Source organism: Aquarana catesbeiana, linkage group LG02 (assembly GCF_042186555.1).
Source record: "Aquarana catesbeiana isolate 2022-GZ linkage group LG02, ASM4218655v1, whole genome shotgun sequence".
Lineage (NCBI taxonomy): Eukaryota > Metazoa > Chordata > Amphibia > Anura > Ranidae > Aquarana > Aquarana catesbeiana.
Window position 1 is genome coordinate 393,479,646 of NC_133325.1, and position 11,679 is coordinate 393,491,324.

Below are 11,679 nucleotides of genomic sequence, written 5' to 3' on the forward strand. Positions count from 1 at the left end.
CCTTAAAGGGCGCCTAAAAAGAGAAGTATAGCATATAAGCATTGAAAATTCTTTTAATTTTGTTTAACAAAAGGGACCTAAGCCTCAATTACATACCCTAATTATATGCAAAACCAAGGCACTCAATGTTGCACAAGGGAGATTCACAGCGCAGTCAGTTCATGTAAAAAAAAAAATCGCATGAATGCGATCAAAAGGACTGTAAAATAGATTCAAGAGAGGGGAAAAAAAAAAGGTATGGGAAAAATGATATTGATACACATAAATATATCAGTGAATTTCAGATTTGAAGGACATAGTGAAATATGTTGGATATAGTGAGTAGGGCTTACCAAATACGCATTAAGTTAGAAAAAATGCATCCTATGAATAAGGTTCCGCCAATATCTTGGCTAAACATTGGAACCTCCACAATGAGTCTTTCTGGTAACACCGGTTATTATAGATGATCTGAAAGTCAATGCATATAACAAAGGGACTGTTAGCAAGAAAGTTCAGCCAGTACAGCCATATGTGGCAATATAATGACAGATGCTTGCTGTGATGAAAAAAAGTTTGTTGGATCTATTACCTTTTACATATGTAGCCAGCTCCCCAGGATGGTCCCACAGCAAGGAGATAAAAAACACACTGAGAGCAAGGCTGCCTTTTAAAACCCCCACCTGATCAGCATGATATAAATCAGCTGATCAGGAGCAGACGACAGGCGGGCGGGGCACATGCGCAGTTGCCAGTATCATTTGCCTACATATCCCATAAGTCCGAGCGTCGGTCCGGTCACATGGCAGCTACTGCCTGCGACATGATCGACAGATGGGAAAGTGCAACGGAAGGCTCCAGAGGAAGAGGGGGGAGAGCCCCACATCATCCAAGGGAGACAGAGGGGAGAGGAGGCATGAACAGGCGTTGGAACACCGCGATGGTCCCGGCCGAAGGGGCGGGCTGACAATAAAACCAGCCCTTGGGCGTCCATGCAGCCAAAGGCTGTAGTGAAACAAGTTCCCAGATGAATGGGGGGTAAAAACACCCAGTGCATTGGGCCCACCATGGCAAGCCCCAGGAGGGGGGGAGGGCGGAAAGGAACAAAGGGAAGTCTGATAATTCAGACAGATCGGGGACATAGGTGGAGTGGCCCTGGCGGTGGACAGATGGTATCACCGCAATGGCCGCCATGCGATAACGGAGGAAAATGCCTGCAACAACACAAGTATAAGTTAGATGACAAAATTGCATTAATAAAATCGATATGGTGGTCCAAAATTAAACAGTGCATTTGATTTATAACATGTCTCTACATGAACTTAGGTCACCATATTGTCAATAATTGTTTTTTTTGTATTATATTTTATTATTTTTTGTTTTTTATATACATCAAACTAATCCAGATATTTTAATTATGTATTCAATAAAAACAGGTGATAGGAATTATCGTACATACAGTATGCAACTACATATAGTGACTACTGTATTAATTATTTCAACATACAGATATAAAATTAACCAGCAGTGGGTACAGGACGGGGGCAAGGAGTGAGGGCAGATGGAACACCGAACCAGCAGGGCCCAATGGGCATAAGATCGACCAGCCAGTGAGGAGACAATCAAAGAATAGACTAGCTAGAATAATAAGAATATTTGTATATATACACATAAATGTTATTCTAAAGAAAAGATTTGAAGCTAATATACTCATTGAGGCCAGGATATTTGACCGCATTCAATAAATATATCCATCTGGTCTCCATCTGAAGCAAGGAGTTGTCAATATTACCTCCCCTGGCATGAGAAGGGATATGCCCAAGGGCCGCAAACTTGACAACATGAGGGTCAAAGTTATGCTCTTTGGCCACATGCCTATTCGGGGCTGTGGTGGTTAAGTGTTTATATAGAGGTGCAATGTGATCCTTAATACGTTTAAGGAATGGACGCTTAGTCTTCCCTATATAGAAACAGCCACACTGGCAAAGAGCCAGATATATGACACCAATTGTTTTACACGTAACTCTATGTTTCAAATGGTGTATCCTACCATTTGGAAGGGGAATATTCTTAGAGTTAAAGATAAATGGGCAGAAATCACATGTACAGCATGAAAAAGTGCCGGCATTTGAATAATCAAGGGGGCCTCGTATCTCATGATGACTGTGAACAAGCATGTCTCTCATAGATGGGGCCCGTCTGTAAGTGATTTCTGGGTATGATTTGAGAAATTTTTTAATGGTATTATCAGCCATCAGAAGCGGCCAATATTTTTGAAAGATCCCTCTCATTTGGCCATGCTGTTTTGAGAATTGGGTAATAATCCTAACAGAGTTATTGATTTTTGAGGATTTAGTAGAATGAATGAGATCATGTCTATTCCGTTTGATGACTCTGTTGAAGGACCTCCTCAGCAGGGAGCAACTGTATCCACGCCGACGAAGCCTCTCATACAGGTCATTAGCTGCCTGGTGAAAATCAATTTTTTTACTGGATAATGCACATTCAATCTGAACACCAATAAATGCGGGGTATGTGGCAGTAGAGGTTTGTAACCAAGAGACTCAACTCTATATCCTGGCTCTACCACTTCAATCAACCCCCAGCCCTCTTCATGTATCCCAAATAACAGACCACAAACACATTTAGGACATGACATAATCAACCAACAACAAAATGTGACCAACGACCAACAACAAGATATGTGATGGCTGCAATGGAGTACAGGATCTCTCAAACTGTCACGGGATCCCCCACGCAACTGTGCGTGTTCCTGACGCCCCCCCCCCGAGGTTTCCCGGTTGCCCGTACTTCCGTACTTATTGTACCCATGCTTTGCCTGCACAATTATTTCTTTTTATCCCCTCAGGAGGAGTTTAACCACGTCCTGACTCCTTCTCCTAGTCCAGGAGAAGTTTAACCACATCAACTCATTTCATCCATCATCCATGACTATTTAAGCAATCCCCAACTCCCAACAGCCATCACAAAACACAGATCGATCAACAAAACAGAACTGAACAAAACAGGCGGTAGATATAATTTGCAGGTTCTTTAACTTATCAACAGACTCGAGGCAAGATTAATACCTGTCTTTGAGGGTTGCAGGAAGCCGATATGGGCACAGAGATTGACCAGCCACGGATACAGGATAAACAGTAGACTATATATACGAGATATCAAAAGTGTCTTACCGTTTCTAGAGTTGATCAGTCTCCTCCTGCATCTGCGTTGGCTCTTCTCCTGGTCCCTTCTCGAGATCAGCTACCTGGGATCCTAGCCTCGAGCCCCACGTTGGGCGCCAAAATGTTTTGGATTCAGAATAAAAGTTCTGAAATGATTATATCTACCCCTTTATCAAATTAAAGCATGCATGCCATTAAGAAGTAATCACGCTCTGGACACTTAGTTCAGAATAAAAAATTTCTAATAATCTTTATTTCCGCTTTCCACATTTTTTATACATTTTCGCCAGACAAAAACAAAACACTTGCAAAACACGTTATTGTGACATTGTCTGAGTTTTTTATCAGTTTCAACAAATTTAGCAATAATTTCAACAAACTTAACAATTAATCAAAGCTATTATTATATGTTGACGTCATGTCTGGTCTTGATGCAACTTCTGGGAGATGAATGAGGAAGCAGCAGAAAGCTACAGGAAACTACAGTCTATTGATAACTCAATGCGGTCTGGCTTCAGACAGGAAAAAGAGGAAGTAGCAAAATATCTGGAAAATCTTAAGGCTCTTTAACATTTCAAAACTTCTGATACAGATATAGAGTTTGAAATAGACATTTTAAATTGCCTAACCTGGTAACACCTGATATCATAGTATGATAGCATAGTAGCTTTTTGAAATGGATCCGATCTAGAAATGCTGCCCCTTGATTTTTAAGAACCTGTGTGGGATTACAGCATGGAAACTCACAAAGAGCTCAACAAATGACCATCCACCATTTTAGACACTGGCAAAAAAACTGGGGTACTTCCTGTATGTGAGGGGGTTATATAGGGGATCACTTCCTGTTTTTGGTTATTCTACCAGTGTCCATTCACCTATAGGTGGTGCATTACCCAGGTAGTGATGTATATGGCTGCTCTGTGTCCCGTGATGTACGAGAAAGAAATGATGATTCTCTACATTCTAATCCCCTACTGATCACCTGCTGATAACCAACCCCACCTCATTTCTAATTTTCATCTATTGCTGGAGGGACTTTGCAGCATGATTGCCCGAGGTGGCAAACCCTTAGATGCTGTTCTTACCTCCATTACTCCTGTACTTCAGCCTCACAGGCATGGTTTTCAACTCTCTGCATCCTTATGCCCACTTAGTTCCCCACCAGCAGATGTTACAAAAGTTTCCTTACTAACTTGCCTATATGTGGACAACATCCCATCCCTGTCCTTTACTGGGACAATAGGCAAACTAAACCCACCTAAATGTCGGAGGAATGCCTCCAACCGGGGCAAGAACACAACAAAGGGACACTGGCCCTATGCAATCACATGAGCAAGCATTCATCTTTATTGTTTGCATTTTCACACTTTAGCAATCCCAACCCCCTTCCTGACAGAGCACTTTTTACAATTTGGCACTGCGTTGCTTTAACTGACAATTGCGCGGTCGTTCGACGCTGTACCCAAACAAAATTTGTGTCCTTTTTTCCCCACAAATAGAGCTTTCTTTTGTTGGTATTTGATCACCTCTGCGTTTTGTTTTGTTTTTTTAACTTTTTGCTATAATAAATATCCCCAAATGTTTTTTTCAGAAAACTAATTTCTTCATCAGTTTAGGCCAATATATATTCTTCTACATATTTTTGGTTAAAAAAAAAAAAAAATCGCAATAAGCGTATATTGATTGCTTTGCGCAAAAGTTATAGCGTCTGCAAACTATAGGAAATATTTATGGCATTTTTATGGCATTTTTAATTTAAAATTTTTTTTTTTACTAGTAATGGCGGTGATCTGCGATTTTTAGCAGTACTGCGACATTGCGACGGACAGATTGGAGACTTTTGACACTTTTTTGGGACCATTGGCATTTATACAGTGATCAGTGCTATAAAAATGCACTGATTACTGTGTAAATGTCACTGGCAGGGAAAGGGGTTAACACTAGGGGGTGATCAAGGGGTTAATTGTGTGTTCCCTCACTGTGTGCTAACTGTATGGGGATAAGATTGACTAGGAGAGGAGCCATGTCTCCTCTCCTCTGACAGCACAGGGATTTGTGCCTGCCGGCCACGCGCATCAGGTCCTCCTCCGTGCAGCACGCCCTCTGGTGGCCGAAAAAGGATAGGACATACCCGTATGGGATTTCGCCCTGGAGAGCCACTGTGCCGCAGTATACAGTATCTCACAAAAGTAAGTACACCAATCACATTTTTGTAGATATTTTATATATATCTTTTCATGTGACAACACGGAGGAAATGACACTTTGCTATATTGTAAAGTAGTGATAGTGAGTGTACAGCTTGTATAACACTGTACATTTGCTGTCCCCTCAAAATAACTCAACACATAGCCAATAATGTCTAAACCGCTGACAACAAAAGTGAGTACACCCCTAAGGGAAAATGTCCAAATTGGGCCCAAGGTGTCAATATTTTGTGTGGCCACCATTATTTTCCAGCACTGCCTTAAACCTCTTGGGCATGGAGTTTACCAGAGCTTCATAGGTTGCCAATGGAGTCCTCTTCCACTCCTCGATGACGACATCATGGAGCTGGTGGATGTTAGAGACCTTGTGCTCCTCCACCTTCCGTTTGAGGATGCCCCACAGATGCTTAATAGGGTTTAGGGCTGGAGACATGCTTGGCCAGTCCATCACCTTTACCCTCAGCTTCTTTAGCAAGGCAGTGGTCATCTTGGAGGTGTGTTTGGGTTCGTTATTATGTTGGAATACTGCCCTGCGGCCCAGTCTCTGAAGGGAGGGGATCGTGCTCTGCTTCAGTATGTCACAGTACATGTTGGCATTCATGGTTCCCTCAGTGAACTGTACCTCCGCAGTGGCGGCAGCACTCATGCAGCCCCAGCCCATGACACTCTCACCACCATGTTTGACTGTAAGCAGGACCCACTTGTCTTTGTACTCCTCACCTGGTTGCATGCTCGACACCATCTGAACCAAATAAGTTTATCTTGGTCTCATCAGACCACAGGTCATGGTTCCAGTAATCCATGTCCTTAGTCTGCTTGTCTTCAGCAAACTGTTTGCAGGCTTTCTTGTGCATCATCTTTAGAAGAGGGACGACATGCAGACTAATTTGATGCAGCGTGCAACATATGGTCTGAGCACTGACAGGCTGACATCTCACCCCTTCAACCTCTGCAGCAATGCTGGCAGCACTCATATGTCTATTTCCCAAAGACAACCTCAGGATATGACGGCGAGCACGTGCACTCAACTTCTTTGGTCGACCATGGCAAGGCCTGTTCTGAGTGAAACCTGTCCTGGTAAACCGCTGTATGGTCTTGGCCACCGTGCCGCAGCTCAGTTTCAGGGTCTTGGCAATCTTCTTATAGCCTAGGCCATCTTTATGTAGAGCAACAATTCTTTTTTTCAGATCCTCAGAGAGTTCTTGCCATGAGGTGCCATGTTGAACTTCCAGTGACCAGCATGAGAGAGTGAGAGCAATAACACCAAATTTAACACACCTGCTCCATATTCACACCTGAGACCTTGTAACACTAACGAGTCACATGACACCGGGGAGGAAAAATGGCTTATTGGGAAAAATTTGGACATTTTCACTTAGAGGTGTACTTACTTTTTTTGCCAGAGGTTTAGACATTAATGGCTGTGTGTTGAGTTATTTTGAGAGGACAACAAATTTACACTGTTATACAAGCTGTACATTCATTACTTTACATTGTAGCAAAGTGTCATTTCTTCAGTGTTGTCACATGAAAAGATATAATAAAATATTTACAAAAATGTGAGGGGTGTACTCACTTTTGTGAGATACTGTATATATTTATACATGGTGATCATATCCCCCCTTAATCTCCTCTTCTCAAGGGGTGAATAATTTCAGTTCTTCTAATCTTTAGCTCATAGCTGATCTCCTCCATGCCTCTTATAAGTTTGGTTGCCAATCCAGTAGTACTATTCCTGTCATTAAGGAGTCCCTAAAAAGCATTGCTGTTCACAGATGCTCTCCATCCAATCTAACAGAGCTTGAGCTATTTTGCAAAGAAGAAAGGGGCACAAATCACTTTCTAGATGTGCAAAGCTGGAAGAGACATCCCCAAAAAGACTTGCATCTGCAATTGCAGTGAAAGGAGGTTCTAAAAAGTACTGACTCAGGGGGGCTGAATACAAATGCACACCACACTTTTTTATTTTTTTGTAAAAAATGTTGAAAACCATTTATCATTTTCCTTCCACTGCCTATCACATAAAATTCCGATAAAATACATTTACGTTTTTGGTTGTAACATGACAAAATGTGGAAAATTTCAAAGGGTATGAATACTTTTTTAGGGCACTATAAGTCAGGGGTGCTCAACCGCTGGCTCTGGCGCCTTCCCCGAGCATCAGTGTGAATAACTGAGCGGGCGCTAGAGCAAGCAGAGCCGATGCTTCCTGTATAGCACCGGCTCCTGTCACATGAGGAGTGATAAGAAATGTACTCCGCCTGTGACAGGAGCGATACAGGAAGCTTCGGCTCTGCTCTCTACTGCAGCCGCATGCTTTCTTCAGCGCTGGCTCCTGTCATACTGATGCTTGGGGATGGTTGGTCAGGAGCCAGCCAGCAATACCCACCAACAGTATCCGCCAGCAGTACCAGCCAGCAGTACAGGCAGTAGTACCAGCCGGCAGAACCAGCCAGCAGTACTCACCAGCAGTACCAGCCCTGGAGGACAGCCAGCAGCAGCCACCTGCTATACCCGCCTGGGGAACAGCAGCAGTCAGCAATACCTGCAGGAATCCTGAGGAAGAAGTGAAGATTGAGGTCAGTTGAGGTGCAGGTAAACCACAGTGCATCAGTGTGAAAGCACACTTAGGCCCCTTTTACTCGATGGGTCCAATTGGGTCCACGTGTCAGTTTTTCAGTTGGACTTGACTTAAAGCAATTGTAAAGTCTTGTTTTATAAAAAAAAAAAAAAAAAAAACAACAAACATGTTATACTTACCTGCTCTGTGCAGTTGGTTTTGCACAGAGCAGCCCGGATCTTCCTCTTCTCGGGTCCCTCCCTCATGTGGAGTGCCCTCATAGCAAGCAGCTTGCTATGGGGGCACCCAAGCTGATTCACTGCTGCCTGGGTCCATTCAGACATGGAGCCCCGACCCGGCCCACCCCCTCTCTCCCCTGATTGGCTAACTGACTTTAATTGGAGCCAACGGATCCGCTGCTGTGTCTCAGCCAATCATGAGGAAAGTCCCGGATGGCTAAGACACTCGAGGACATCGCTGGAGAGAGATGGGGCTCAGGTAAGTAATTAGGGGGTGCTTGGGAGGCTGCTATACACAAAGGCTTTTTTTCTTAATGTATAGAATGCATTATTAAGATAAAAAATCTTCTGCCTTTACAACTCCTTTAAGTAAAAAGAGTAAACTAATTGAGCTTTAAAGGCTAGGTTCACCTTTTCCAGAAAATAGCCTTTACTTTTAAGGGGTCCCAGTAGATGTTAAAAATCTGTGCAGCAAAAAAGGATCATCCATTTTATTGGTTTACCTGCAGGTCATTTTGATCCCCTCAGAAGCCTAGCTAATAAACTCCTAGTTACCGACCCTTGTGTCCTGACTTGTTGCTAGGATGTGAAAACTGTTGGATGCTCATTTCTAGGATTGCAGAATTGAGAACTAACAGTTTTCACATCCTAGCAATGAGACAGGATGTGGTGGTTGATAACTAGGCCTTAATTAGCCACGCTTCTGAGGGGACCCAAATGGCCTACAGGTAAAACAATGAATGAATGATCATTTTACAAAGCTGCACAGATTTGTATTATTTACTGGGGCCCCTTGACTTGCATAGGCTATTTCTGGAAAAGTTAAACTTAGCCTTTAAGTAGGGTTAGCCATTGTGACATCAGCCAGATAGAATATGCAGTCGTTTTTTTTTTAACACATTTGAAAGTTGAGGGTGGTTTTTCTATATCCTTAATTACTTCTGCTGGGGTTAGTTTTTGCTCTTGAAACTAAAGTTTGAATATTTTAATATAAACTATTTAATACATCTTTATCCTAACAGGGAGACTGAATTGTGTGTTTTGGTCCTAATTCCAGCCCTTCCTGTAAGTATCAATTGATATCATTTATATTTAAATACCGACTGTTTACAATTACACCTCCAAAAATTTTTCCAAGACTTGACCCAAATTTTTATATTTCAGCAAGACCTAAGGGACATATTTATGAAGCAGTGAATGTGACAAACATTTATTATTACAGGCATTTTTTGGCATTGACAATTGATGCTGCACTTTATATACTGGATATTGACATCAGTCCCTGCCCTCGAGCACAATCAAGGTCCCTATCTCACATGCTTACAATGTATGGACACAAACACATATGCTAGGGCTAAGTTAGATAAAAGGCAATTACCCTACCAGCATGTCTTTGGAGTGTAGGAGGAAACCACATGTACCAGGAAGATATACTGGCAATAAATGCTTGATGAATGTCACATTCACTACTTTATAAATATACCCCAATGCATTTTTGATGGGCCCTTTGATGCTTAAAAATCAGGACTTTTACTCATATGTAGGGTTGCCACTTATACGGTTTTCTCCCGGACAGTCCAGTTTTTGAATGATGTGTTAGGGTTTACTTCTGCCCCAGACCCAGACACATCGTTTACATGGACCGCACTGAGAGTGACATTTCTCCCCTCTCCCTGACAGCAGTTTGGTTCAGCAGAGCAGAGTGTCAGTGTATCAAAGCTCCTCCCCTCCTCCTCCTCCTCCTCCTCCTCCGTTCTGTACACACATGAGGAGCAGGGACGTACTGATATTAGGTCTGTAGAAAGTTTTTATTATGCTCTGTAGATGGAGGAGGGAGGGGGAGAGAGCCATTGAAAAGGAGGACAAGGTAGAAAATATGTAGTGTGATCAAGGGGTTAGGAGGATATGTGCTGGGGGGCTTTGGCAGGGGGAAGACAATGCTAGAAGTGTGGATTGGATTTGAAATCTGACAACCTCTCCTTGCACTGCATCTCTCTTCCTTCCCAAAGGACCCCTCCAGCACATATCCTACCCCTCTACCCCTCCCCATTGTGTCTGGCGTTCTTCTCTCACAAAGCACCCCCCCAGCACATATCTGCCCCCCCCAAGCGCCTTCAGCACATTTGGGCACAGGCTGCATATGATGGGCACAGAGGCTGCATATGATGGGCACAGAGGCTGCATATGATGGGCACAGTGGCTGCATATGATGGGCACAGTGGCTGCATATGATGGGAACAGAGGCAGTATAATGGGCACAGTGGCTGCATATGATGTGACCAGGTCTGCATATGATGGGCAGAAATAATTAACATTTCTGTAAGCTTTTTTGTTTGCCCACTGCAGCTAGCTAACTGGGACATGGTTCCATGACTGGAGGTATAAAGAAATAAGGGGGAACTTATACTGAGCAAGTAAGACTGGCTGTGATACACTTTCACAGCTGGCACTACCTCTGGTCACCACTAGAGGGACTCCACTCCAATCCAGATGGCTGATCACACAGGCAACGGGCAGATACAAATCCTACATACAATCTAGTGCACTCTAATGGTTGGAGAGCAGTCTAGCAATTAGCACACACTTCTAGGGTTCCTCCAGCTATCCTACAAGCTAGAACCCCAGTGTTAATTACTCTTCCCACTGTTCACACACCAGACCCACAAAAAACTATAGCCTGCCACCACCCAACAGTTTCTCCGCAAACTGGTCTGCTGGGCCACCACACACACACACCTTTGGCAGATCTGCTAGTTTACAATCTGCATGCAATCTGCCAACACACAGTGCACTTGAAATTGCCCTGAAAGTGCACTTGGTAGTGCAGTCGCTGTATATCCGATGGGGATATGCAAGGAGAATAAAAAACAGCATTTTAGCTTGCACATGATTGGATAATAAAATCAGCAGAGCTTCCCCTCATTTCAGATCTACCACTCAGATTTAAAGCGACTGTGCTTCAAAGTGCACTTTCAGTGCAATTTCAAGTTCACTTTGCACTTGTAGTTTGCACTTGTAGTGCAAAGTGGATTTGCCTTTCGTAAATAACCCTCTATATCTTTAATAAGCCAGAATTAAACTATATGTACAATTACACTACTTCTACAGATCACCTTACATCTCAGCTACTAGCAAAACTATCATACTCTTATGCCGCGTACACACGGTCGGACTTTTCGTCTACAAAAGTCCAACGGACGCTGACGGACTAAAGCTGGCTGGTAATCCGATCGTGTGTGGGCTTCTCCGGACTTTCAACGTACTTTTTTAGCCTCAAATCCGACGGACTTTAGATTTGAAGCATGCTTCAAATCTTTACGTCGTAACTACGACGGACCCCGAAGTCCGCTCGTCTGTATGCTAGTCCGACGGACAAAAAAACGACGCATGCTCATAAGCAAAAACTAAACGGAAGCACTCGGTCTAGTAAAACTAGTGTTCGTATTGTAGGTAGCACATTCATCACGCTGCAAAATCTGTGATCGTTGAATGCAGCGCATTTTATTTCTT

The 11,679-nt window shown here is 43.2% G+C and overlaps 1 protein-coding gene across 1 annotated transcript in view; it reads left to right on the forward strand.

The window, feature by feature from the left end:
* Nucleotides 1–11,679, forward strand: part of LOC141128137 (multidrug and toxin extrusion protein 1-like) — a 228,124-nt gene that overhangs the window by 133,099 nt on the left and 83,346 nt on the right. Inside the window, exon 5 of the mRNA XM_073615236.1 lies at nt 9,192–9,234. Coding sequence (XP_073471337.1) covers nt 9,192–9,234 — 43 coding nt within the window. The remainder of the gene's footprint in view (nt 1–9,191; nt 9,235–11,679) is intronic.